General features: G+C 40.1%; 1 protein-coding gene across 2 annotated transcripts; it reads left to right on the top strand.

Annotated features, from left to right (window-relative positions):
- The first annotated feature begins 263 nt into the window (after positions 1-263).
- sv2ca (synaptic vesicle glycoprotein 2Ca) lies at positions 264-27,047 on the top strand. 2 transcript variants are annotated; one of them, XM_056418944.1, is made up of 13 exons: positions 264-861; positions 12,509-12,689; positions 14,468-14,623; positions 18,552-18,593; positions 19,309-19,447; positions 19,944-20,033; positions 20,791-20,901; positions 21,027-21,115; positions 21,467-21,631; positions 21,710-21,843; positions 22,291-22,497; positions 22,702-22,861; positions 23,031-27,047. In XM_056418944.1, exons 1-13 carry the CDS (start codon positions 264-266, stop codon positions 23,212-23,214), a joined length of 2,256 nt encoding a protein of 751 aa, XP_056274919.1. In that variant the 3' UTR covers positions 23,215-27,047. The 2 variants fall into 2 exon arrangements, with proteins under 2 accessions (XP_056274919.1, XP_056274920.1); XM_056418945.1 differs by lacking the exon at positions 18,552-18,593 and having other exon boundaries at positions 14,468-14,619; positions 19,314-19,447.
- Positions 27,048-27,554: the final 507 nt, after the last annotated feature.

Raw genomic sequence — 27,554 nt, 5'->3', positions numbered from 1 at the left:
CTCTCCTTTTTATCTGTCTGTCTTGTATACCCTTCCCCCATCTCTCTCAGCCTGGCCGATGATTGCCACCGTCATTGTGCTTCATCTCCTGTGGTGACTGCAGACTCAAGAGTTTTCTTCCCTGCTGCATCTCAAGACCCACTGATCTCACCATTCCTAAAATCCCCCCGTCAGTGTACGGCACCCCTCTTGCCCCTCTTCCCTCTAGCTTCTACATCTAAGTAACCTCTGAGCCCCCGAGAAGAGCTACTGGTGGAGCCAGAATGGAGGACACTTACAATAACAGGACTTCCCTAACTAAGGGGGCCAAGGACATAGTCAAGGAGGCCAAGCGGCATGCAAAAAAGAAAGTCGGCAAGGTGGTGGACCACGCCACGGACGAGTACTCGTCCCACCGCAACTATAGCCGATTCCAGGATGAGGAGGACGAAGATGACGATTTTTACCGAAACCCTCCGAGGCCGGACGGACAGGGCGACCATGACAACGAGGAGGGCTCCAGTGATGCGACAGAGGGCCACGATGACGAGGATGAGATCTATGAGGGCGAGTACCAGGGGATCCCCTCGGCGGGAGATAGGAAGCAGAAGGAGGGCCAAGTGGCAGCGGGACAACCGATGTCGGACGCAACGATGGACCGCAAGGGGCTGGAGCAGGAGAGAGAGGCCGACGAGGAGGAGCTGGCCCAACAGTACGAGCTGATCATCCAGGAGTGTGGTCATGGGAGATTCCAGTGGCAGCTGTTCCTGGTGCTCGGGCTGGCACTCATGTCCGACGGGGTGGAGGTGTTCGTGGTGGGCTTCGTGCTGCCCAGCGCAGAGACAGACATGTGTGTGCCCAACTCCATGTCGGGATGGCTAGGTAAGGGACCCTTGGTGTGTGTGTCTGAGTCGAGTGTGCATGCATGTGCTCACTGGAAATTATGCACTTCTTCCTATATCAGTTTGATTAATCTTCATTATTACCTTCGCATTGAAAATGCGGAAGGTAATGTTTTGATCGCCGTGTATTTATTTATTTGTATGCGTGTTCCTCGCATATCGCAAAAGGTTTTAAACCGAATCGCATGACATTTGGTGGGATGATTGGTTATTATCCGGGGACCATTTGATTAGATTTTGGGATCGAACGGGTCAAAGGTCAAGGTCACGAAAAGGTCAACATCTTCTTTTTACCATAGCGCGGTCAATTTATATCCAATTGGCATTCAACTAATGCCAAAATGTTCATAATTCAATGCCAAATCTTGTGATATGCGAAGGTATGCGCTCTACCGAGTGCCCATTCTCGTTTTAATTCGTGTTTTCCAATTCTTTGATTGGAGATTATTTCATTCTACTGTACATTGCATTGTGGGACAATAAAGTGCCCAAACACTTCATACTTGCAATAGATAGATAGTGCTGCAGGGATAATGGATGATATTTGTAGGCCAAACATGGAAGCACTTTCACTGGTTACCACCACAAAATGCCACTGGGATTTTACATGTTTTGCTGTGTGTGTTTATGATACTTGCACGTTTTGTTTGGCAATCTTCACAAATGAAAACCACTTTTATGTTTTTTGAAGATTGAATACAATAGTCAGAAGTACAATCTAACATTGGGCTATAAACAAACTGAACATATAAAGACATTTATGGGCGCGATGACATTCAGTGGTGTCATTTAGCCACTTGTCAGTCAAAATTCACGAGAGGGGGATGGTGAAATCTCTGAGGCTTGTGTTAAAGACAGACCTTATTTCAGGCATCTAACCATAAACCTATTTTTTTTTTAAACATTGACTTTGAAACAAGGGGACTGGAAGTGAAAAAATATTGACTTGTATCTCTGTGTTATTGGACTCATTCCTGCAACAGTCTTTGGTGGCTCTGGAGGAGAAAATAACCCTGGTGACGTCTTACTGATGTTATAATTGTTACACAAAAACACATTTGTAACAAAATGTCTGTGCTGCAAACTGGTGGTGCAGAATTTGAATGTTTACACCGTTGCGTTTGGCTCTTAATGTATACTAGGGCCTTAAAACCAGGACTGCTCGACCTCTGCTGCAGACATTTCGGTGTTTCGTGTCATAACCTTGTGTAGTTCCCCTTTAACTTCCTCATCCATGCTGTGAGAAGTGTGACAGAGATTTTAGGGCCTTGTTATTCCAGAAGAAACAACCAGATCACAGGATATTTTTCTGTGAATGGAGAAGTCGATGAGTTCTTCTTGTGTCAGTCTGGCCACTTAAAGGTGAAATATTAGGACATTCTATACTGAATTTATAAAGAGTTCCACTATAACTGAATAATTCAGACACATCTACATCCAAATGCAAACTATTTAAGTGTGCAAGTATACTTACCTTTGCCAGAATAAAAAATCCTGCATATGACAATCATGGTTTTAGTATTTTGTGTTACATTTTGACGAAAGAAAAGGCCACGCCTTTTTCTGTGTATAGTTTGTCTTTACAGATGAGATTAGCTTTGTGTGTTCGTGCTCTGCTTGTCACGCTTCATCCTCGTGTTTCGGTCTCCGTGTCAGAATTAAAGGGTAGCGAGTATTCCCTGTGTGCTCTGTGTGTTGAGTGGGAGTCCCGGCAGTCCCTATGGCTGCAGGTGTGTAATCCATCACCAGAGAGCCGTATACTGGGGCGGACTCACTGTGTCAGTAGCAGAGTGGCGAGGACATTAATTCAGGCACAAAGCCTTTAGATACTAACTGCCACCGTGGGACATGACAATATATCAACTGAGCCACGATACATATGATGCACAATTTATACAGCAGGGTTTTTTCGAGGTTGTGGCTGAAAAGGTTGGTCAACATCCATAATAAGAAACACCCTGTCATGCATATAATCTTCTCCCCATACTTTACCATACTACATTTCTGTCGTTTTTATGGGATACAAGAGTGTGTTACTATGTGGGATTGCCACAGTTAAATCTGTCTTATTTAAGTCTCTTTCCAAGTACCCATGTAAACTCGTTTCTTCCTCTCTCACCAAGTCCTGCAGGCATTCACGCTCCACGCTCTGCTTCTCCTTGTTCGTGACTCCAAACTCGCCCCCTGTCCCTCTCTCCCACCCTCCATTCTCTATGTGCCTCATTTCTCCTCCCATCCTCCCCCCATACTCCTCTCCTTTCTCCTCCTGATTGCCCTGAGGCTCCTCCCAGTTGAGGTGAACATGATTGGTGTGTGTGTGTGAGCGAGCGTAGCCGACATGATTACTATGACCTTGTTGGTAAGCTAATGTTTTACAGGTTCCATGGCAATATTATATAACATTGATGTGTAGAAATAAACTGCAGCCAGTTAAGTCTGTGGATCAAATTGATGAGGATGGTATGATTTTTTATGTATTTCATATAACCAAGCAGGTCAACAATGTTCTTATTTTGCAGTGACTACCTGACAATCAGATCCTCATAGTGGTCTCGTGATAGCGATAAATAATTGCTCTTCGGGGGCCCAGAGGCTAGACTACCCACCATTCAACATACCGGGTTTCATTTTTAGCAATATTTCATATGTCATGGTTGTATGTTAAAATGCAGCTACTATTGGTTTGTAGCTGCACAGAAGTTGTTTTGATCTTGGAAGGAAGATTTTTCCACCTGTGTTACACCTTAGTGTGTTTACATGTACTTGAGTAATCAGGTCTACTTTCTCCTGTAACTTGATTTATTAAACATCATGTACAGGAAACAAGAAACACAGTTTTGAGATTAGAGAATTTTTTTTTCTTCCCAGGATAGATTTTCAAATAAAAAGCTGGTTTCTTGACCATATCCTAACAACCTTTATACACTTTTCCTTGTGACTACACAGAGAAGTCTTCATGTGTGTCATACTGTTAGCTGTACCAGGACACCAGGGATGAAAGGAGAGAGCATCACAGGTTGCATGTCTTCACAATAATTCCATGCAAAATTAAAACTGAAGTTAACACAAACATCCATTTAACTGAAATGCCTTCACAACTTAAATGTTAGTATGACTCTGTCTCTCACTTGGGAACTGAGGTCTAGGATAGAGGGGAGACCGTGTATATGTGGATTTACAGTAAACAGGTTACATTAGTGCATTTGAACACATTTAAACTATTTTCTATTGTTCATGTATTTGTACTGACTGGCAGGTGAAGAGAAGTAGAAGTTGATTCACAGCGTTTTATAGGTAGAACCTGGATGACCGTATGGCCAATGATGGCTGTAGAACTGACCATTTTATAGAAATATTCGACAATAGACATTCCTAATCTCCCAAAACTAGTTGTCAAATGAATATGACCTCGAGCTAAATTAATATATTTTTGGGGGAATTTTAAAAACATGCCAATGGCTTTTTTTGGGTTAGTTCCACCTGTGTTGCACTCCATTCATTGTTGCATTGTGCAGCTCCATTAACCTTATAACAGGCAGAGGCAGAGGCGAGCTGCACGGACTGAGCAGAGTGTAATGGGATAATGCATCACGAGAAGCGCAAAGGCCGGACTTGGATGACTAAAATGCGAATTAGATTAAAGAATTCCTTGTGTTCCACAATCTCGCTGAGATCTTTGATGCCTCGTGAGAATGAAAGATGGAGAAATATGGTTGGGGGATTTGAAATACTGTAAAGGGAGGAAAAGAAGCACTGTGAGATGCACTATGTGTGATGAACAGGGGAGAAGAGACAAGGAAGGACTGCTTTGAGGCAGAGAAATTGCCAAGTTAGAGAAGAGTAATGGGGTGAGCGGCGTGGGTGGATGGGAGCGGAGGGATGTGAGATTAGTGGTATTCAGTACATCAACAATGTAAGAGAGAGGCTCTGCTCTCATCTCAGCCACAACAGACAATGGGAACGCATCACCCTATCATTACTTATTGGCTCTCTTAGTCTTTTTTCTGCTGAAAACTCCCCTCATTTCTCTCTCTGACTCTCTCAACTTTCATTTAACCAGCCATCATATTTGTTTGTGTGTGTGTATCTATATATATATATACATATATGTTTCATTTTATATATATACATATATATATACTTCATTTTGTATTTTATATTTTACTTGTATACATCTATATCTTTCATCCCTGTTTTTTATATTTTATATTTTATCCTTGTGTGTTTAGTTTATTGGTGCTGCTACTGTGACGACAAATTTCCCCTTGGGGATTAATAAAGTATATATCTATCTATCTATCTATCGTCTCTCCCGCTCTGCCACCGGTACTCTCCCCCTCCTTTCTTTTTTCTATCTACACAATCTTCTTTTCATCATTACTTCCCTGTCTTCTGATCTCTGAAATATTTGTCTTCTTTCTTGGGCTTCCCTGTGTCCCAGCTTCCTCTCAAGCTCCATCACAGTGCATCCCCCGTTTTTTGTCTCTTTTTCTCCAGCCTTTGTTCCCCCTCTTTCTCCCTGTCTGTTTGAACCAGCTGACAGGCTGTGTGGGGCTACGTGGATCAGGGGGAGCTGAGCATGGCTAAACTGCAGTAAGATTGCAACATCACTGCAGAGATTACACGAGCTCCACAGAATGTGTAGAGATTGTGTGTATGTGTGTGTGTGTGTCTTGGGGGAGGTGTGTATCTGGACCAAACCTGCTGCCACCAGCAGTATCAGCCACAAGTAAACCATGTCTAACTGCCTGCTCTTCTAAGAGGTTCATAGCATCACTATATTTCATGGGAATTATCCTCAGTCTTTAATGTATCGTGATGGTTGTATCATTAGTGATGCCGAGTGAGTCATTTTAAACCATGCACTCTGAGCCCTCATATAGATTTCATTGAAATCCTACCCCCACTGATATGATTTAAATATGACAAAAAGCTTCAATCTCTTTTTCTGCGGAGGTGGCCGAAGACGGAGGCATGAATCCGATCAAACTGACACGATGTAGTACACATGTGATTACACGCTGCTCAGTGTAAAGAAGCACAGAGGACACTAAGGCAAATAAAGGAGAAGGGAAGCACAGCGGAGAAGAGAGGGGAATAGTGGAGCGGTCAGAAAAGGAGGAGAAGCGATCCAAGAAATTGGAAAGCAATGGGAGTGGACACCGGCTGAGAGAAAGAGAGAAATGGAGGAAAGGTTGGATAGAGAGGAGAAAATAAGATGAAAGTCGCGATGAAGCGAGTGAGACAAAGACAGAAACAGAGAGAAGGTGAAGGGAAATATATCAAACTGGGAGAGGCACCACAGCGTTGTTGCAGCGTGCGCCAGGCACGCTGTGATAGCATCATCATTATGAATAAAACAGGACGGGTGTTTTGCACGATGCCAGAGCAGTTTGTAGCGCGATGAGCGAAGAGCATCGAAGCATGAAATCAGAGAGGAGGTCGTGATGCAGCTCAGCGCTCCCACGGCTCTCAGGGGGCTCTGGATGGGAGAGGACAGGAAGCGCTGCACCAGGGCCTTCCCCTTCCTCCCCTCTTCCCTCAGTCTCTCACCCTATCTTGCAATTACTGAACACTCCTTTATTACCTTTTTTCTCTCTTTTGCCCCCCCCCCCCTAAACCCCCTCTGTATTGCTTTTCCTCTTTCTTCTGCTGCTCACATATTTATGTATACACTACCGTTCAAAAGTTTGGGGTCACTTAGAAATGTCTTTATTTTTCAAAGAAAAGCACTGTTTTTTCAATAAAGATAACATTAAATTAATCAAAAATACACTCTATACATTGTTAATGTGGTAAATTAATATTCAAGGTAGAAATGTCTGGTTTCAAATGAAATATCTCCAGAGGTGTATAGAGGCCCATTTCCATCAACTATCACTCCAGTGTTCTAATGGTACATTGTGTTTGCTAATCGCCTTAGAAGACTAATATCTGATTAGAAAACCCTTGTGCAATTATGTTAGCACAGCTGAAAACAGTTATGCTGGTGATATAAGCTATACAACTGGCCTTCCTTTGAGCTTGAAGTTGGTAGAACAAAATTAATACTTCAAATATTAATCATTATTTCTAACCTTGTCAATGTCTTGACTATATTTTCTATTCATTTGATAAATAAAAGTGTGATTTTTCATGGAAGACACGAAATTGTCTGGGTGATCCCAAACTTTTGAACGGTAGTGTACATTTAAATGTGTATCTCCCCTCCATCTAGTTACCCAGTGGCCGGTTTAGATACTCCAAAAGAGTTAAAATGCATTTGGAATATTTTAATCTGTGAATTGTATTTACTCCTTGGTCTTGTGTGTGTGTGTGTGTGTCTTTGTGTGTGTGTGTGTGATAGCTGAGCCTCTCTCTTACATTGTTGGTGGCAGTGTTTTACTCTACGTGTCTTTTTCCTTGTCATATTTGTCTTACGGTTAGAATGAGCCTGTGATTTTGCTGAATATTAAACCTTCCCGGAGATGTGTTTTGACATCTCAACGGAGGGTCATGGGTCAAAACCTTTTGCTTCTTGCTGAGAGGTCTCCTGACACACTGTCATTTTCTGATGGCGCTCAGACTCTATATGGGTCATCAAGTCCAGCATTCAGCTGCATTCACACTCCTCCGGTGACACGTCTGCACCAGTTGGCATCCATTCAAGGACTTCTAATGTGTCCTATCAGTTGTTCAGAAAATGAACATTTCTAATGTATAAAGCCTTCACATTTCATCCCTCTGCTGTTTCATCTCTAAGTCTATCGAGGGAATCATCCTTCTTAATCCACAAGCCTATAAAGGATCTATAGAGTCCCACTAAATCAATTGACAGATTTCTTTATTCAAGACCTAATCTGGAGCAGTTTAAGTCTGAACTCCAGGTTGTCACATTCCTGATTCCTCTGTTGTCTTTAATAACTTAGAAAATCCAAAAGTTAATGTCGAGCTTTGAAATTGAAGTGCGACAACAATGACAGTAAAATAAATGACGTCTTGCCTACATGCATTAGCATTTGTTTTCTTGCCCAAATACATAACTAAGTTAAATTTTTTCGCATTTTTTTTAAAAGATGTGTATTTTGACGATAGTACACAAGGGAAACGATTTGGGTTATCCAATGAGCTGAAGCATGTGAGGAACCATTAGTTAGTAGCCCTGAGAGCTCAACACATTAAGAACACATGTGGATGAGGCAACATCTTTACCAATCTGACAACACATCTGCAGCATTTACAAAACACACGGACACATAGAAAAGTTAAGCTTGCAACAAACACTTTGACGTCTTTCAGTGGTTTTGGAAAATGTCTCAAGAGTTTTAACACTGAGATCACACATGACATTGATTGACAATCAAAATTATTTTTTAGGTTTTCCAATTATATGCAACTCAACAACTCAAATTTAAATTTATCCAATAAAAAAAAAAAATTAAATTAATCCAACAATAAAATGTAAAAAAATACAAATAAAAAAATAAAACGATATTCATTAAAATAAATTATTGTTTGTTTGTCCAAAAAAAAAATAAACTAAACAACTAAATAAAAAATAAAAAAAACACACTAAGAACGCCACCTGGGCCTGAATTGAACCTGACCCCTCTGGCTGTGAGGCGACAGTGCTAGCTACTACACACCCCTACACCAGCTGAATGTCTTCACCTCATGTGAACAACTGATTTTTTTTTCAGAAGGCGCATAAGCAGGAAGAAATGAAAAACATTTATATTTTATTTTGAGTTGCACACCATCCTAACTAAAATAATAATAATAAAAAAAAGTATTCATGTATTTTTTGTTACACATATATAATATATATTTTTTTTTTTGATTTTTTTATATGTATCAAAACAATAAAATGTATGTCACCTAAGAAGAAGGGCTTGAATCGTTTTTTTGAGTGCATGATTCAAATGTTTTTTTCAAATAACTGCTTTTTACCTATAGCATTAGCCTTTTGTTTACTATGAGCATGTATGTATAAAGATAACTGAATACCACATTCATTCTTATGAAAGTTGCTCAATTGTGCATAAAGTAGAAAAGGGATTTTCTTCCTATGTGGGCCAGTCGAGAAAGCACACTAGTGTTTCCTATAACCCTGACTCACAACCGCTCTCAACTTTTTGGCCTTATATTAGGTGGTATTTAAGTGTTGAAGTTCATATACCTGAAAAATATAGCAACTGATTGACAAACATCTCTTTCACAATCTTTCCTTTGACATTATGTGACGGACCTGGAAGTTGTAATCACATGGTTTGGCTTCCTTCCTGGGGGCTTAATTATGAGCCTCTAATATCTGAATCCTGCAGTCATAATGACGGACAGCCCACTCCCATAACTTCATCAACCATAAAGCAGTTATTAGTGTCCCCTGGAAACGCTCTGTTGTGTTTAGAGCTTTCCAAATGAGGCACATGCATTGTTAAATTATCTTTTAGTGTAATGTCAAATAGGTGAAGATGTTTCTTTACATGTCGAGTGATTTTTGTTGATGAGTAAAATTGTTAATGTCATAATACCTCTGATGCTGACAGAGTTTACTTGCAGAAAAAATGAGCAGATAACTTTAATTCTGACTGACAGAAAAGGTTTGTGAGGAGTATGTCATCAGTCGGTGCTTTTCCGTGAAGGGCTTGTTAACCTCACATTTTGCTGCAGTGTAATATCTGCTTGGCTCGGCTTCAATGGCTACAGAAAAGAGGACTATCACTATGACATCACAATAAAGGTGAAGTGTGACTCGTAATATTCGTATGTAGCATAATCTTTCTGACATGACAGGTTAATACCACCGACACTGCCTGTTGGTTTTTATGGCTGTGCTATTTTGGGATTATATCCTTCAGTTCACTACTTTCCTCTTTCCTGGTTGCAGGCAACGCTGACATTACATCCAGAGGTATCGTGCAGCAAGTCGGACAGAACATAAATAAATTAATTACGTAATGGACTGTCCTGTGAGGGATGTATTCCTTAGTTAACAGTTTTATTGTTTTTTTTTTTAAAGGACAATAAAACAACATAAATCAGAGGGTATTTACTTCTCTTTTTGTGTTTGTTTTGTGCTAGGATAATAAATACAAAATTAATAAATGGTTTGTATTAAAAAATGTACTGCGAAATGAGAAACGCCTCTGGATGTTTGGATGTATGACAATTAAATGGGTGGCCAGCGGGTGTTTCACTATGCACCACATATCTATCCTCTCCTTAATGAAGCAAAAATGAACTCTGAATAGACTGAAGAACGTTAAATTTAGAATTGAATGTATGTCCCCTTCAGGCGAGTATCTAGATGGCTGCCAAATGTGACGGATAGATGGAGTTTGACCCCTGAAGCGAGAGAGTCAAACAGATATCTGCTCACAGCAGAGCCGACGAGACCTGATTGCAGACATACCAGAAAGGAAATGCATCAAGATTACTGTAATGGGATGAACAAAGAGTCTCCACGGCCGCGTTATATTACTCCACATTTGACTTCAACTTTCACATTTTCTTCTTTGTACGGAAATTACAAATACAAATATCTTCTCTTATGATATTAAAACTATTATTGGGTTTAACCTGGAACACGAACCTCAAGAAGTATACTTCTAAATGGAGACAATTCAGTTGGAGTGTCTCTTGGCAGCAGCCACTGGATGCCCACGGAGGCTGCCTGCTAACCACACGATGCACACACAATGGAGACTGAAGCAGTTACACTTGGCTCCGCTCTCCAGAGCGGCATCACGACCATCAGTGAGGGAAATCAATGCTGTTTTGTTGGAGCATTGATCCCGTTTGTGATGAGAGAGATTTAACGAGAGCACAGGGCCCCTTTGTACTGTTCACATTTGTCTCCCCATTGATCACAGCTGGATTTCAGTCTTTTACACACTGTATTTATTTATTAACGTTAGAGGGAGTTACTGGGTCTGAGGGTTTTCAGGTTCATTGTCATCAGTCAGTGACCCACTTTTTAGGATAGCAGGAGTACTCTAGCTTTGATTTGAAAAGTACATCTATCTGTCCTTGTCAGATGTATAGGTCTCATATGTAACTTGGAGAATGCCTGTGTTTGACTACACAGCATGTTTAGTGATATCAGCATCTGCAGTCTATTTTTTTACCCTTTAAAAAAAAAGGCATGATCATCTATAAGTTTAACAATCCATACGTCAGTCAGTCAGTCATTACTTTCTTGGAGTCGCACGCTTAATGTTGCTCCATATTTAAAGTTGACGCTTCACCATTTGCCAGCTCGGACACATTTTAAGGGCCTCGATTCCTGAAACTCTCCTCGGCTTAGAGTGTCGGGTGGCTTTGGACTACTTCGGGGAAGGTTCTTTTCAAAATGTCATTCCACCGCACTTAAATGAGAATGATGTTCTTGGTAAATGGCGATATCATGAAAGTAAGAACAGAAATCTGTGAAGGTCATCAGTTTGAAACGCGAGCAGGGAGGTAAAGTATGTATTTTGAGACGACCTTGCCAGTGTGTCCTTTGAGCATGGCGTGCCTGTTCTTTGGCTGAAATGCTCTGTGAAGAATAGTAGCAGAGAACTCTTTGAAGATCTCTCTGCAGTGCAAATTGTCACTATATTAACATGTGAAACTAGAATGGGCACTCGGTAGAGCGCATACCTTCGCATATCACAAGATTGGGGATTGAATTATGAACATTTTGGCATTAGTTGCATGCCAATTGGATAGAGATTGACCGCGCTATGGTAATAAAGAAGATTTTGACCTTTCCATGACCTTGACTCTTGACCCGATTGATCCCAAAATCTAATCAAATGGTCCCCGGATAATAACCAATCATCCCACCAAATTTCATGCGATTCGGTTTAAAACTTTTTTTCTTATGCGAATAACACGCATACAAATAAATAAATAAATAAATAAATACACGGCGATCAAAACATAACCTTCCGCATTTTCAATGCGACGGTAACCATTTGTAATCAATATATTGACAGGCCCACAGACTCCACAGACTGATTGGTCAGTGTATAACTTTACTGTCTCGGTTCACATTGTTTTCAGCCACATTGGACATCTGTGTTCAGCATAAAGCTCTAGAAACCCACTGTACAGCATCGGCTCAGAGCTAAACAGCAGACAGACAATATGAGAAACTAGCTGGTGAACTCTAAGGAGTCCGGTGTTTTCCTCAGAAGTTAGTGAAGACATAAACAGAGCTAAAAGGAGAGAGAATATTGTGTCAGGTGAAACAACTCAAAATGAAGCTCTGTATCCGCTGGATGTGTACAGAGCCAACTGTTTGCTAAGTGCAGTTTGTTAAATTGATTATGTATGTCAATGGTGTGATCACAGCTTGTGTCCGCTGCTGGGCCCAAACAATCTGTTATTGCAGGTTTTTGAGGATAATCTAGAAATTGATATGTGAAAAAATTATTGCGTGAGGTGACCCATTTGTTCCCTTACCGATAAAACTTGATGAGAGAACTGGCACTAAAATCATCTCCTTTAGCTGACCAATGAGATAATGTTCCAAAATGTTAGTGTAGTTGGAGATATCAAAACATACAACCTCATACAAACATATGCATGTGAGATATGATGAAAAGTATTGTATACTATGGTTAAAAACATAAAAACCTTCTCTTTCCTTCTCTTTCCAGGCAGTGTTGTTTACGTGGGGATGATGGTCGGAGCGTTTTTCTGGGGGGGCATGTCTGACAAAGTGGGCCGAAGACAGTGCCTCCTCATTTGCCTGTCCACAAATGGCTTCTTCGCTTTCCTGTCATCTTTTGTCCAGGGATACGGCCTCTTCCTCCTTTGCCGTCTCGTCGCAGGCTTTGGGTGAGTCTGGTAAAGTCCAGGTCATTCCGGGGACTGACGAGGATGTCAAACCGTCAGTGGGATTGATTTGTGAAAAGTAAAATCACCCTTTTTGGCAATCGAATGATCACACTATCCGAACATGCACAGATTGTGTGTAACTCGGTGGTTCTCAAACTTTTTTCTGTCGCGCCCCACTCCGGAGGAAGATCGATGTTCACGCCCCACCGCCCCAACAGAAGTGAAACAAAATAGTCCATGCTGAATTTGTATTAAAATAACAACTTTTTGTGACTCCTAATATTTTACAATCTCTTTCAATTCAACCAGATTGCTCCATCAGACAAAAAACTAATACGTTTTCAGTCAATACAAATACAGTTCTATCGGTGAAAAAAAAATTAATATTTGGCAAAAAATAGCTTATTGTGGTGCAATTAACCTGTTATGCACTGAATATCTTTTCAAGATAATAACAATAAAGAGCAACCTGTGAAAAACTAAACAAAACAAGTTCAAATATTTGGTAATAAAGAGTTTTACTGAGTTTTACACTGCATATCTTTTCAAAACAATAACGTGCAACCTTTGCAAAAAAAACAAAACGAGTACAGATATGTGTGAGTCATCACGTGGTTTCATTATTACACGCTGCAATGAGCTTTCCACTACACCTCTTTTTAAAACCGGGGTTGCAGGCCTGATACGGCCACTCTCAATAAAGCTCAATGTTGAGCTCTTATTTTGAAGGGCAACAGCAGGAAAGTCGTACTCAAAGTGGTCAAGCACGTTAACGCCGTAACGTAAACATTTACACTAAAGTACAGGCATTTCGCGCTTTATTCATTAGTGACTTAGTTTTATGACCGTGTACTTTGTAATATGTGAAGTTCTAAATAAAGGACTTGAAATAAAAAAATCTGCATTTCCCCTCGCGCCCCACCTGGAATGCCTTGGCGCCCCACGAGAGGGGCGCGCTCCACAGTTTGAGAACCACTGCTGTAAGACAAGATCTATTTGAGGAATGTTTCTGTCTTTTCTAATTATTACTCCCTTTCTTGATTTCCACTGAAGAATTGTTGAAGTTGTTGAAAAGGAATGAAATACATGTCCTGTAATGTTTACGTTAAGCTGTTTTCTGCTGCATCACTGTTATCACTTCTCACTCCGCAAAGAAAACTTCTGTATGCATTACGCAATCTTAGAACATCTTAAAATAAGAGTATATTTGTGTTACATTGTGTAAAAAACAGACATATTGTGTGTAACCACATACCATGGTGTAAACTGTGATTTTTTTTACATCCACTTCTCTGAGTGTTACTGTTCCTTTAAGAGCTAATTCCATAATTGGCTCTGCACCAAGCTCCCCAGAGACATCCAGAGTAATTGAAAAGGCTGTCTAAGATGCCAATGCGACCTGTGCCTCTGAATTATGAGGAACTTTACGTATTACATTTCTGGGGAAAGAAATGCTGAGATGTGCTTATTTGCTCCTACTAGGTCTCCTTTGAAGGATTAGCAATACACCTGCAGTTTCACGAAAAACAATCCAAAAAGTAACTATATAGACGGAATAAAGTCTTTTACATTTAATCAAATTACAATTTGTTTTGCTATATTTAACTTGTCCTTCTTGACCTAACGGGAGATTTAAAAAAAGCCACAATCTGTAGGAATAAGATGTAAGCATAACTGCAACTATGTGAAATATGTAAAACACAAGGATGAATAAAGTGAGGTTTATCCGGATTGATCTGATTTCTGTCTAACTTTCCCATTCTCTCTGGCTCTTGCAGGATAGGAGGTGCTGTGCCCATTGTTTTCTCCTTCTTTTCAGAGGTGTTGTCCAGGGAGAAAAGAGGAGAACACCTCAGCTGGTTGTGTATGTTCTGGATGATTGGAGAGATCTATGCATCTGCTATGGCGTGGGCCATCATACCACACTATGGTGAGTTTAACAGATGCACAATATTGTAATGTACTCCCATCTTGCTTGGGATTGTGCTTCCTAAAGAGAAAAGGCAGATTAGTTGTAGAAATGTATATATTGAAGGTTGTAACAGAATTAATGCTAAACTGACTCCAGGGTCCCAACATGTAGGGCTGTGGGTAACGGTGCTTGTTTTCCCTGCTATGATAATCAATCACCTAATAGCTCTGAGTGGCTGCAGGCTGCGAGAAGCAGAGGTTAAGAGATTAAAGTACGCATGGATACCATAGAGCAGAAGCAATCTGATAGGGTGAGGGTGGGCCTGTGGACCAAAGGACACTGGGATGTATGACGATGCCACACTCGGTATCAGCTGCACTCACAGAAACAAAAAGAAGGGAACAAGCTTTCCTCCTCTCCTCTTCTTCTCCCTATATTATTTTCACTATCACCCTGCGTTTTTGACCTCTTGTCCCTTCCTTTCACAGCCTCCCCACCCCCTGTCTTCCTGTTTTGTACTCACCCCATCTCCCTTTCTAACTCTGTCCTTCCTTTTATTACCTCCCCTCTCTCCGTTGGCTGTCTCTGCAAAGTGTTCTTCTTGATCAAGCATAATTAGGTTTTTCTCCTTGCTGTAATAGGACAAAGCTACAGCTAGAGGTGATTTATGGCCAGAGCATGCTGTAGCCAACCTGTGATGTCATTGAGGGAGGGACAGTGTGTGCGTGTGCCAGTGTGTGTGTGTGTGTGCGTTGCTGTAAGTGGCTTGGATGATTTTTTTTTACTGGGCTGCAGCCACATATAGGTCTTCTTAAAAGGAAATTGCAGACAGTCACATCTGACATGGGAAGAGGTCTGCTGGGTTAAAACACACACACACAATCATGGAGTTTCCGATAAAGGACGTCTTAGTTTTCTGAGATGTTACTGACACAGCTCACATGGCTGTCCAGAAGCACACTGGTGAAGGACTCGTACAACCCTCTGAAACCCGGACAAGTCTTAGCAAGGAAACTCTGCTGTCAGATCTGCTGATATCGTATTGAAGGGATGGTCGTGGTCTAACTTTACTCTTATTCTCTCTGACACTCACTACCACTCCGCCTTTCTTTCTCTCAGAGGGAACTACGTGTCTTGCATGTATACTCCAGCGCTCACTCATGGGTTTTATGTTTTTCCTAAGTGCTGCAGTGGCTGCAACCGACAGCCCTACGCTAAGTTGTCCAGAGTGCCTCCTGCAGAGATACTTTGATATATTTGAATGAAGACAGAAAGGTATAAGTGATTGGGTTATGATACAAGTGCCTTAACACTGGTGTTTAATCACCATTAGGGCTCTCATTTATCTTCTCCACTCGATGACTCCTAATGTCTCCCCAACACCCCCTGCCAGACTCACAGCTGGGGCCCTGAAGGCACAGATCACTCTGATGGGGAAGTTTGAAGAGTTTACTGCCAAGAAAAGCCCACCACAAGAGAGTAACCTCTTGAGACACTGCTCATATCTACAGAATAAATGCCCCACATCCATCTATCTATCTATCTATCATCCATCTATCCATCCATCCATCCATCTATCTATCTATCCATCCATCCACCTACCCACCTAACTATCTATCTATCTATCTCTATCTATCTATCTATCATCTATTTATCCATCCATCCATCTCTCTATCTATCTATCTATGTATCTATCCATCCATCCATCCACCTACCCACCTATCTATCTATCTATCCATCCATCCATCTATCTATCTATCTATCTATCTATCTATATATCTATCCATCTATCTATCTATCTGTCTGTCTATCTATCTATCTATCTATCCATTCATCCATCCATCCATCCATCCATCTATCCATCTATCTATTTATCTACCTATCTATCCATCCATCCACCTACCTACCTATTTATCTATCTATCCATCTATCTATCTATCTATCCATCCATCCATCCATCTATCCATCTATCTATCTATCTATCTATCTATCTATCTATCTATCTATCTATCTATCTATCCATCCATCTATCCATCTATCTATCTATCTATCTATCCAGGCCTGGGAGTAGAGTAGCACTACTGAGTCAGTCATCCATGGATTAAGTCAATTATGTACATAATCCCTGTAATGATATTTCCGATAGCAGAACGCTGAGGGGCAGGAAGCCACGCTTCATTCTTGTAGAAAAAGCAATCACTGCTGAACAGCTCCTTCCCTTTCTTTCTCTGTTACTCTTTTTTCTGTCTTGCTCTCTTAACTTTTCTCTCTCACTCCAGACATACATACACACTCAAGCACACACACACCCACGGAGAGAGAATGAGAGAGACGGAAATAAATAAAAGGAAGTATAGAAAGCAGGAATACGCTGCAGGGTTAGGATTAGGGTCATCTACACAAGTCATTAAGACTACTCAAGTCATTACTCCTGCCCAACACAAGACACCATAAGAGCCATCTCTTGTTAACTTTATCAGTTGTTGTGTTTCTTTTTGTAATTGAATTGTTCTTCTTTTTGCTGAGACATTTTCATCTCTCTGGTCTCATCTATGATGAATTCATACAACTTAAAAGGCACCCAACCCCTTTGAAAATAGATGTTTTTAGCAGTTTATATGCTTTGTTTTGAAAGCTGGATTTTAATATGCTGTGAGATTAATTCCAAGTAGCTTTTCCCATCAGCGTTAACCCCCTCCCCACCCCCTGACTCCCCTCCTACGTCTGTTGATGGATAATGGTGCTATTCCTTCTCCATGAAGCACGATCTGTCGAGAAACGTGGGAGGCCACGACTGACACAGCAACCCCTTGCTGTGCTTCCTCCCCAAAAAAACAACATGTGAGCAGTCAATGAGAGCACGGATACAGATTTAATTTCGGTATTACACTTAAGTTTTTCTGAGTTGCCATCACAATAATTCCTTTATGGAACTTTTTACAAACGGCACATAATATATATGCAATAATTCCATCATTAAAGTGAGTGTATTTCCTACCCCACATTTAAAATACAGTAATACTTTGAATGTAAGACCCCTCTTCTGGGAGAAAAAAAAGAAAAGATGTTTGATTGTGTGTTTGTGCAACTTGACAACAACAGATGTAATATAAGTCTACGTCTGAATTGTATTGTAATTGAATTGAATGTAATATGTTGCTCCCATTTCTCCACTGAATGGTTTACAAAATAATTTGAGGAAAAGGAAAACGTATGATGTATAATTGTTCCTGTATATTTACTTATATGTATGTGTGGGTGGGAGTTTAGCATTATGGCAGCATGTTCGCCGTGTCAGTGTCATCTGCATATGGTAATTCATGTGATTAATTGTTTTGCTTTTTTCTGTACATGTGTGTGTACATCTCCCCCTTTTCTGAGTGTTAAAGTCTGTTTGTGTGTGTGTGTGTGTGCGTGTGTTGGTTCATGTTACAATGATTAATGAGTCTGGGAGAGTGCTTGTGGGCTGAGATCAGGTGCAACAAGATTTAACTTAGCAGGAAACACTCAATTCTTTCCCGACACATTCAATTAACCCGTCCCTGTGCACTCCTCTCAGCCCTCTGCAGAGCCATTCATCTCTGAGCTCACACAGCACTCGCTTTCATTTTACAGCCATCTTTTATTTACAGCTCCTTTGTGTTCGCAGTATGACTTTCACACATTTCTCATTTAGAATCAGCTCTCAGATCAAGTGGCCCCTTCTGATAATGATATAGAGTTGAAAGCACTTAATACTATTTAGTTACTCACTGCTTCCTCAAAGCAACAAGGCTTAAGTAATACTACTTTCTTTTATTATGTCCCTATGAACTGGACGTTGCTTAAATGATGCACTTTGGCATTAGTGTATAATTCATCATCTGCAAATAGTTGTCTAGACTGAGAACCAAGCATCACGAGAAAGGTTAACAGGGATTTAGTTTGCAGAAAAATAATAATATTTTCAGAACCACTTGTAAAACATCAACATTTATCAACGTATATCTTTATTAGCAAAAAGTACTTTAAATCTGACTGACAACTGATAACTAACTGAGACAAAACAGATATAGCAGTGCCACATAAAGTACAGTATTTTGCAGTAATAACCAATTAGCAGACTTTGTGACCTTAAAAAAGTCTGGCTTTGTGAGCTTTCAGATTAACATGAGACAATTATCAGTAGAGAATCAGGACAATGTGCCAAACACGGATGAGCCACATTTACAAAAAAACACAGTTCAATAGGAATACGTCAGACTTATAAAACATATTATATACAGTATATTGACATTCAACATCATTTTACCCACGATTGTTTGCAAGATAATATAAAATACTCATCATGTTTTCACCAAGTCTTTAACCCTCCTGTTACCTTCACATTTACTAACATATTTTACCCTCGGGGTCAATTTGACCCCAGCAATTAAAACCTCCAGAAAATTATTAGAATTAATATTGTTTTCCAAGTTTAAGTGTGAGGTACTTTATGTTTGTTTGTTGACTACCTAAATAGCCCTTTAAATATATAAAAAAGGTGATATTTCTTATATGTTTGACACAGTGAAAAACAGCCTGGGGTCAAATTGACCCCAAAGAACACCGACATTAAACATTGAATGGGGTCAAATTGACCCTAAAGGTAACAGGAGGGTTAAATGCATTTACTTCGTATTCTGCCATGTCATCCATCGGATTGTCATTGTGTTGTATGCCTTTGTTTACAGGTTGGAGTTTTAGTATGGGTTCAGCGTACCAGTTCCACAGCTGGAGGGTGTTTGTCGTCGTCTGTGCCCTGCCCTGTGTGTGTGCTGTGGTGGCACTTACCTTCATGCCCGAAAGTCCCAGGTTCTACCTCGAGGTAATGCTATTTTCCCTAATTATTGCTTTAGAAACTAACATTTTGATCCCTCGTGATTCAGCAATCTTCAAGAATGCTGCCTCATGGTACTGTGTCCTTAGCACCCGCTGTCCTTGCTTATCAGTTTTAAAAAATCTAGAATAATACGTTCGGCGAAGTGAGATTACTTGGACACTTGCCAACAGATGTTTAATCAGGCCAAACAGCGTGAGTCATCTAAAACTCTTGGAGGAGGCCTTATGTCTGCAACATAGAAAGCTGTAGCTCCGTGACCGGAGGTTTGCCGCTGCATGATAACTACCCTTTGAAGTCAAATGAGTCCCCGTTGTCATGGTTTTCGTCACTATGTCCCATCTTGTAAAAAAAAAAATCAAAGGCATATATATTTCTGTACATTTTCTACAATCGCGCAGGTGTTGCTGTCCACGAGGAAGTTAAACCAATGCTGATCCCATGAATGCATCTTCTCTCTTTCTCTTGCTCTCCCTCGTGTCAGGTGGGGAAGCACGATGAAGCCTGGATGATCCTCAAACAGATCCACGACACCAACATGAGGGCGCGTGGGCAACCGGAGAAAGTCTTCACCGTGAGTGTTTGTTTCCGCCGCTTGCCGCCTTGGCCGGGTTTCCTGATGCTTAAGGAAGCAAAGAGGCTTATTTCCTGCCTCCGCGGGGACAGCTTTTAACGCTTTCACGGAGCAGGATCATATCTGAATTATGAAGGTTCTCAAAGCTGTTTTGTGTCATTCAGGCTTATTTGCTTCGTGAGCTGCACTTGAGGGAAAGCCTCTTAGTCAACACGTTTCCTGGATTGATCACGTACTGTAGTACACACTGTTCACATCGACTCTTATCACAGTGATCATATGCTTTCAATCTTGCGTGACATTAAAGATAACAAAATACAAAGATATAATCCTGTATTGTTTACGTAATTCCAGTGATGTCACGCAATGAATGTGGATTTCATCTCTTGAGATTGTTATTACCTTCACATTGAAAATGCGGAAGGTTATGTTTTGATCGCCGTGTATTTATTTATTTATTTGTATGCGTGTTATTCGCAGAACTCAAAAAGTATTGAACCGAATCGCATGAAATTTGGTGGGATGATTGGTTATTATCCGGGCACCATTTGATTAGATTTTGGGATCGATCGGGTCAAAGGTCAAGGTCAAGGTCATGGAAAGGTCCAAAACTTTTTTTTACCATAGCACGATACATTTTTGTCCAATTGGCATGCAACTAATGCCAAAATGTTCATAATTCAATGCCCAATCTTGTGATATGCGAAGGTATGCGCTCTACCGAGTGCCCATTCTAGTTTCTTCAATACTTTCTCAGGTAAACAGGATCAAGATACCCAAACAACTGGATGAACTGGTGGAAATGGAGTCAGAGTCTGGCAATCCAGTTTCCAGGTTTTTCTTTCGGATAAAGACTGAAATACATGGGGTAAATATTTGTTTTCTTATTTGATTGCGGCAGAAAGCAGGTTTTTAAGCATTTTTTTCTTTGCCTCAATTCCAAATGTGTCTTTTGATCACATGGAGTGTAACACGTCTGTTATTTCTCTTTAGATCTATCTGAATCTCATGAAGTGCTTCAACTACCCTATGCGAGAAAACATGATACGACTCGCCATAGTGTGGTTCCTGCTGTCATTCGGGTGAGCCCTGATGCCATTTGTGTCACAGGAAAAACAAACCGTCAAATTGTTGTGGTCAGACAATAGCACGAGGCAGTCAGGCTTGTGGACAAATTACCTTTCTGTCATCTTGGTTTCTCTGCAGTGCAGAAGTTGCAAGGCCTCAAAATCAATCACAGGGGATCAATACTGTTCCATTGGTGTCTCAGGGGGAGAAGAGATAGGAGTGAAAGTTAAATAAAAAAACTCCCTGAACACTTTAAAATCAAACAGAAACCACAAGTGTCTCCTGGTTTTCTGTGTCTGACTGCACATGTACAAGTGTATCTCCCCATGTGTCATCATGATATCAATGAATCCATATGGTTGCAGGTATTATGGCCTGTCAGTCTGGTTCCCTGATGTCATCAAACACCTGCAGGCAGACGACTATGCGTCCAAAGTGAAGCTGCACAACAATGAGCGCATTGAAGACTTCACCTTCAACTTCACCCTGGAGAACCAGATCCACAAAAACAGCCTCTTCATCAACGACCGGTAGGACAAGTCACCTTCCTAGCAGGCTTCAAGGAGTGATGGATGGATTTAAAGCAGCATGTAACTGTGCTTCTTCAGATTCATCAATATGAAGCTGAGGTCCGTCACCTTCATCGACTCTACCTTTCGTAACTGCCACTTTGATGATGTCACATCGGTGGGCTCCTTCTTCCGTAACTGTACTTTTATTGATGTTCTCTTCTTTAACACAGGTAAGATACAAAAATTATTACATTTTCACTTCAACATGATTAAACAACTAGAGTTGGTATTTCATGTCTGATTCACTGATCCATCAGGTATAATATTGCCAAAATGAAAAATATTTGTTTTTGTTTCCATTTATAGTTTTTACTGAGAGTATTTGAGTATTCTTGCAAGATTTCAGTCATGTTGTATCCACAATATGACTGAAATCTTGCAATTTTAAGGAAAAGGTCAATCTCTCCATTACATATATATAATATAATCGTATAATGAAGGAAAAGGTCAATCTCTCCATCACATAGATATAATATAATCGCATAATAAAGGCTTTGAATTTAGTTTGTCATAGTTATAATTATATACCTGTGAAAAAGACAATTTTTCAAACAGTTTTGAGACAAGTTGACAACATACTGCATTATGATTTCCCTTTTTTTACATTCTTCGGGCAGATATTGATGAATCCAAGCTGATAGATGGCACAGAGTTGATCAACTGCACATTCACCCACAACAAGAAAGGATGCCAGATGACGTTTGATGATGACTACAGTGCCTACTGGGTATACTTCATCAACTTCCTCGGAACCCTGGCTGTTCTGCCCGGCAACATTGTTTCCGCCCTTCTTATGGACAAAATTGGGCGTCTGTCCATGTTAGGTAAGACTGGAGGATGGGAATGAGATTCGTGTGTGTGCACTTAAGTAATTGGTTTTCGCATTGACAGTAGGATGATTCACGGTCTGCGTGTGACATCCATCACTGAGTATGAGAGACAATTACTGGTTCGGCCCGATAATTCAGTTGAACATTAATCAAATGAATGTTACTTGCACTAACTCTGGTTCCTTCTCTATCAATCAGGCGGCTCCATGATCCTTTCGGGCATCAGCTGTTTCTTTTTGTGGTTCGGCACCAGTGAGTCCATGATGATTTTCATGTTGTGCCTTTACAACGGTCTGAGCATCTCTGCCTGGAACTCCCTCGATGTGATCACGACTGAGTCGTTCCCTACGACCAGGAGGTGAGTGTGCGATCAGTGGATGTGACATACTGGCATCATGTCATCGTTGTTTCGACTTGTTCATGGATCTTCATATAGTGGGCAGAGATACACGTAACACACAGGGGTAATTCACTCCACTCTCTCCTCACCGTTGACCTCCTCCTGTCCCTGATTCTTCTCTCCCCAGAGGAACAGGCTTTGGGTTCTGCAACGCTCTGTGTAAGCTGGCGGCAGTCTTGGGGAACCTGATTTTTGGCTCTCTAGTTGGCATCACAAAGGCCATCCCCATCCTCATGGCCTCGTCCGTGCTCGTCGGGGGAGGCCTGGTTGCACTCCGGTTGCCTGACACCAAGTCGAATGTCCTCATGTAACGCCAGCTTGGCGTTCATCAGCCGGGATAAAACCTGGATGAAACCCGGGTGAACCTGAGAGGAAGGCCAGGGAGCGTTGAGCAAGGAGTGCAAATGGCTTGGTTCAGACATATCTTAATCACGTTTCGCTAATGTACCGTAGCTGGATAGCAACCCACTTTTCTCCCAGTGGGTTTTAATCTCTATCATACGAATCCAAATCATTAGAATCCTCGTTATTCAATAATAAGCTCAGCCGTTTTGCGAATGTACCGTCTGGCGATCTCACATGACACCGCTGGGAGTTCACACATGTTTTCAATTCAATTTAATTCAATTCAGTTTATTTGTATAGCCCAATTTCACAAATTACAAATTTGTCTCGGAGTGCTTTACAATCTGTTTACACATAGACATCCACATTTGGTCCTGAGACTTTGGTGGAGTTCTGTTCAGTGACTGGTTGCCCCCTCCACCTGTAAGCCATACGTTTGAGTGGAGTCACTGCAGCGTTAAAGCTCAAGGCTTTTAATGTTGATACAGTCTTATTAAGACAAACCAGATGGGGAGAAAAGTGAAAAACAAGCTGTAATGAGCACTGCCAACCTTCTGTGTGGCAACGTAGGGACTAGATCAGACAGAGAGGACATACGACACAGCTGTATGACAGCCAGCTGGCCCACAAGACTCATGTACACAGGACATGCTGTAGACGGTATGCAGAAAGGCAACATGTACATCAACACATAGACATACTCGTGAGTGGTGCACTCACATATACGACACTTTCTTTTCCACACTTGGACAAACAAAGCTGTATTTTGCTCGACGTGACATTTGCGTCGACGTCTTCAAACTTTTCAACATACACTACCGTTCAAAAGTTTGGGGTCACTTAGAAATGTCTTTATTTTTCAAAGAAAGGCACTGTTTTTTCAATAAAGATAACATTAATCAAAAATACACACTATACATTGTTAATGTGGTAAATGACTATTCTAGGTGGAAACGTCTGGTTTCTAATGAAATATCTCCAGAGGTGTATAGAGGCCCATTTCCATCAACTATCACTCCAGTGTTCTAATGGTACATTGTGTTTGCTAATCGCCTTAGAAGACTAATGTCTGATTAGAAAACCCTTGTGCAATTATGTTAGCACAGCTGAAAACAGTTATGCTGGTGATATAAGCTATATAACTGGCCTTCCTTTGAGCTTGAAGTTTGAAGAACAAAATGAATACTTCAAATATTAATCATTATTTCTAACCTTGTCAATGTCTTGACTATATTTTCTATTCAATTTTCAATTCATTTGATAAATAAAAGTGAGTTTTCATGGAAGACACGAAATTGTCTGGATGACCCCAAACTTTTGAACGGTAGTGTAGATAATTTAAGTATGACCCCAAGCCCTTTGCATTACCCGACCAAGAATCAAAAAGGCCATTTAAAAAATAGATATTGTACCGGTAATTGTGTGGTATGTTGAATCCGAGGCTGCTATTTATTTTCTGCTTATCGTTTTGTGTTTTGTGGAAATTAGAATAATGACATTTTATCCAAATGTTGTTATTCCAGGTCTCCATCCATGTGTGGTATTATTGTACAAATGCTCTCTAATGAGCTCTTCCTCTGATTTAGCTTTGTGTTGGATCTTCCTTGAGGCTGAACAGTGACATGTCATGCTGCTTCCATTTAAAAATACTGAATGGCCTTTTTTTTTAAAAATGTGCCTCTCCTTAACTGGAGCAGTCTGCCGATAGTCATGTGGTGTCTAAAGGTCATTAGAAACAGACAGAAACTGATTAAATATTCATCTCCTTTTGTGTGTGTAGAGTATAGATGTGAGATGATGTGGCCAGCATCTTGATAGTTTGGGAATTACTTTTTCATTTTGTCAAACCACTTGATCTCTTTTTTCAAACATCCCTATTTTTTATAAGTATTTTACTCTCATCGTTTAAATCACTAATCAAAACCCACCTGTTCAAAACTGCTTTTAATGTGTGATTGTGTGCTCTGAACGTTCTTATTTGCTTTAATCGTTTGTTCTTATTGTAATTTTTAATGCATAGCTTTTAGGATTTTTAAAATTATGTGTTGTAAAGCGTCTTTGAGAATTATGAAAAGCGCTATAGAAATGTTTTGTATTATTATTATTATTATTATTGGTGAGATAAGCCTCCTCTGCTCCACAATAGGTGACAATAAATCATGATAACATTGGATCAAATGGTGTATGTTACCAAGCATAACTTCAAAGTAATAACAAATAAATAAATAAAAAGCTTCTTTTTTGAGCACTTATTGATGAGATTATTAATATTTCTCCTCAGAATTTTTTTTTTTTTTTTTTGGACTATGTAGTTTAAGTCACGTGGGAACAAATCTACTCAAATTATCTTTGCATGTTTGCTTAATTTAAAATTGTGAAAAATAGAAAACTGGATGATGAATTTGAGCTCTGTCAACAGTTTTGTCTAAAACCTCACACTGACCTACCTTGTGCTCGTTATGTATCGTGTTATTCAACATTGGGACCTCACTGCTTTCTGCTTCAGATAATAATCATCACATCACTTTACTATACCTCTCACATTGTAATTGAAAAATTAATTTTGACATTTCAGTTGCTCTCAGTCTTGTTTCATTTGTGCACACGAACTGTGTGTTTCGTGACGGTCTGTGCCCTCCTGCTTCTCTCTGTATCCGTGGTGTCTGTGATCGCAGCGTAGAGGTAGTTTGCCTCTGCACTGCAGTCGGCTCAGAAACAACCGTTATTCTGCTGCTCGACAGAAACAAAGCATTATGAAGTGTGCTGCTATTGTACAACAGCTATATATTTGACCAAATGATTTAAGTATTTTTGAAACAAAAGTATAACATAGAGATTCTAAATGTGACTGATATAAAAAGTGATGACTTTGCCTAACGTCAACCTAACGTCAATCCGAGTCGGCAACGATAGTAGAAAGCTTAATACTGTATGTTTCTGGATGAATTTAAACTTTAAGTAATGGCAGATCTACCTGTTGTGTTTTTGGAGAGAAATTGCATTACCAGTTATGTTTGAGGTATTTGGGGTATTGCTTATATGTACTGTATTAAAGTGTGTGTATATGTGTGTGTGTGTATGTGTGTACATACGTGTGTAAAAGAGTGAGTACTGGATGTGTGTGTGGGCCTGCATATATACAGTATGAGTGTAAATAATGTACATATCAAAGCTAATATCGGTGGACTTCTGGTTATAAGCTCCTTGATCGCCTCATGTGTCTCCTGCTTTGTTCTAACAATAAGTCCATCTGCTGTATCTCTGTTGTACATCTCTGTGTGTCCTTGGCTTTAAGCCCTACTCACCTGCTACTCTCTCTGTGTGTGTGTGTGTGTGTGTGTGTGTGTGTGCACAAACTTGCATGTGTGTAAGAACATTTCTGTTCTTTTGTGGTCAACTTTGTGTTCTTTCTGTAAATTCATCTGGCAGAAAATGATGGCAATATTGAGATTTCTGTTGAGGAAAAATGTGAATGTATCACTCTTGTAAGTTCTGTTTATCCATGTTATGGAGATAATGAAATGTATGTGGAAATAGAGTTGTGTATATTATTGTGAAGGGCCCGCCAGTCAGAATGACTGAGCTGTATGTTCAGAGGTACATAAGTGTGAAACGATGTGAAGAATTATTTGCCAAATGATGCCCTGTGAATAATATTTAAAAATGGAAAGGCAGGGATTGCAGACTGTGCTGCTTTTGAACATATATACAATAAAATCTATGTTCTCTTGCAAATTATGCTTTGCTTTTATTTCACAATCCTTATCTCAAACCTCAGAATAAAATCAATTTCCATATTCATATTCTCCAATTCTTCTTCTTTGTTCAATAGCTTATTTTCATCTGTTCATTGGTACTTTCATATGTGTAGGATACAAAACATATATAATAAACATCTTAGCTGTGAATTTATTTTAAAACTATAATATAAAACATATGTGCAACACATCCAATCTTATCTTATGAAGGTATTCTTTTGATAGAAGGGTATTTATTCAACTCGATGGGCGTGTCTATTAATTAGTCCACCTGAACATAAATGAGTCAGACAACCTAATGTGTGTTGTTAGGTCGTTGAGTATAAGTATAAGTATATATAAACAAACTGTATGCAGCAGTGTTCCTTGTGGGTACTAATTCCAAACCAATGCTGCCATCTCGTGGATGAATTTAGATATTGCAATTATTCCTATAACTGCTAAACAGAATACTTGGGATTATATTCCAATATATTTTCATGTTTAGAATTGTCACCTGCTGCTTGCATTTTGAGTTTCCCTTTACACAAATAAAAAAAATATCTAAC

The sequence above is a fragment of the Pseudoliparis swirei genome, chromosome 7, assembly GCF_029220125.1.
Source record: "Pseudoliparis swirei isolate HS2019 ecotype Mariana Trench chromosome 7, NWPU_hadal_v1, whole genome shotgun sequence".
Classification (NCBI taxonomy): domain Eukaryota; kingdom Metazoa; phylum Chordata; class Actinopteri; order Perciformes; family Liparidae; genus Pseudoliparis; species Pseudoliparis swirei.
The sequence above is the reverse complement of the archived record's forward strand: the minus strand, read 5'-3'. Positions and strand labels throughout refer to the sequence as shown.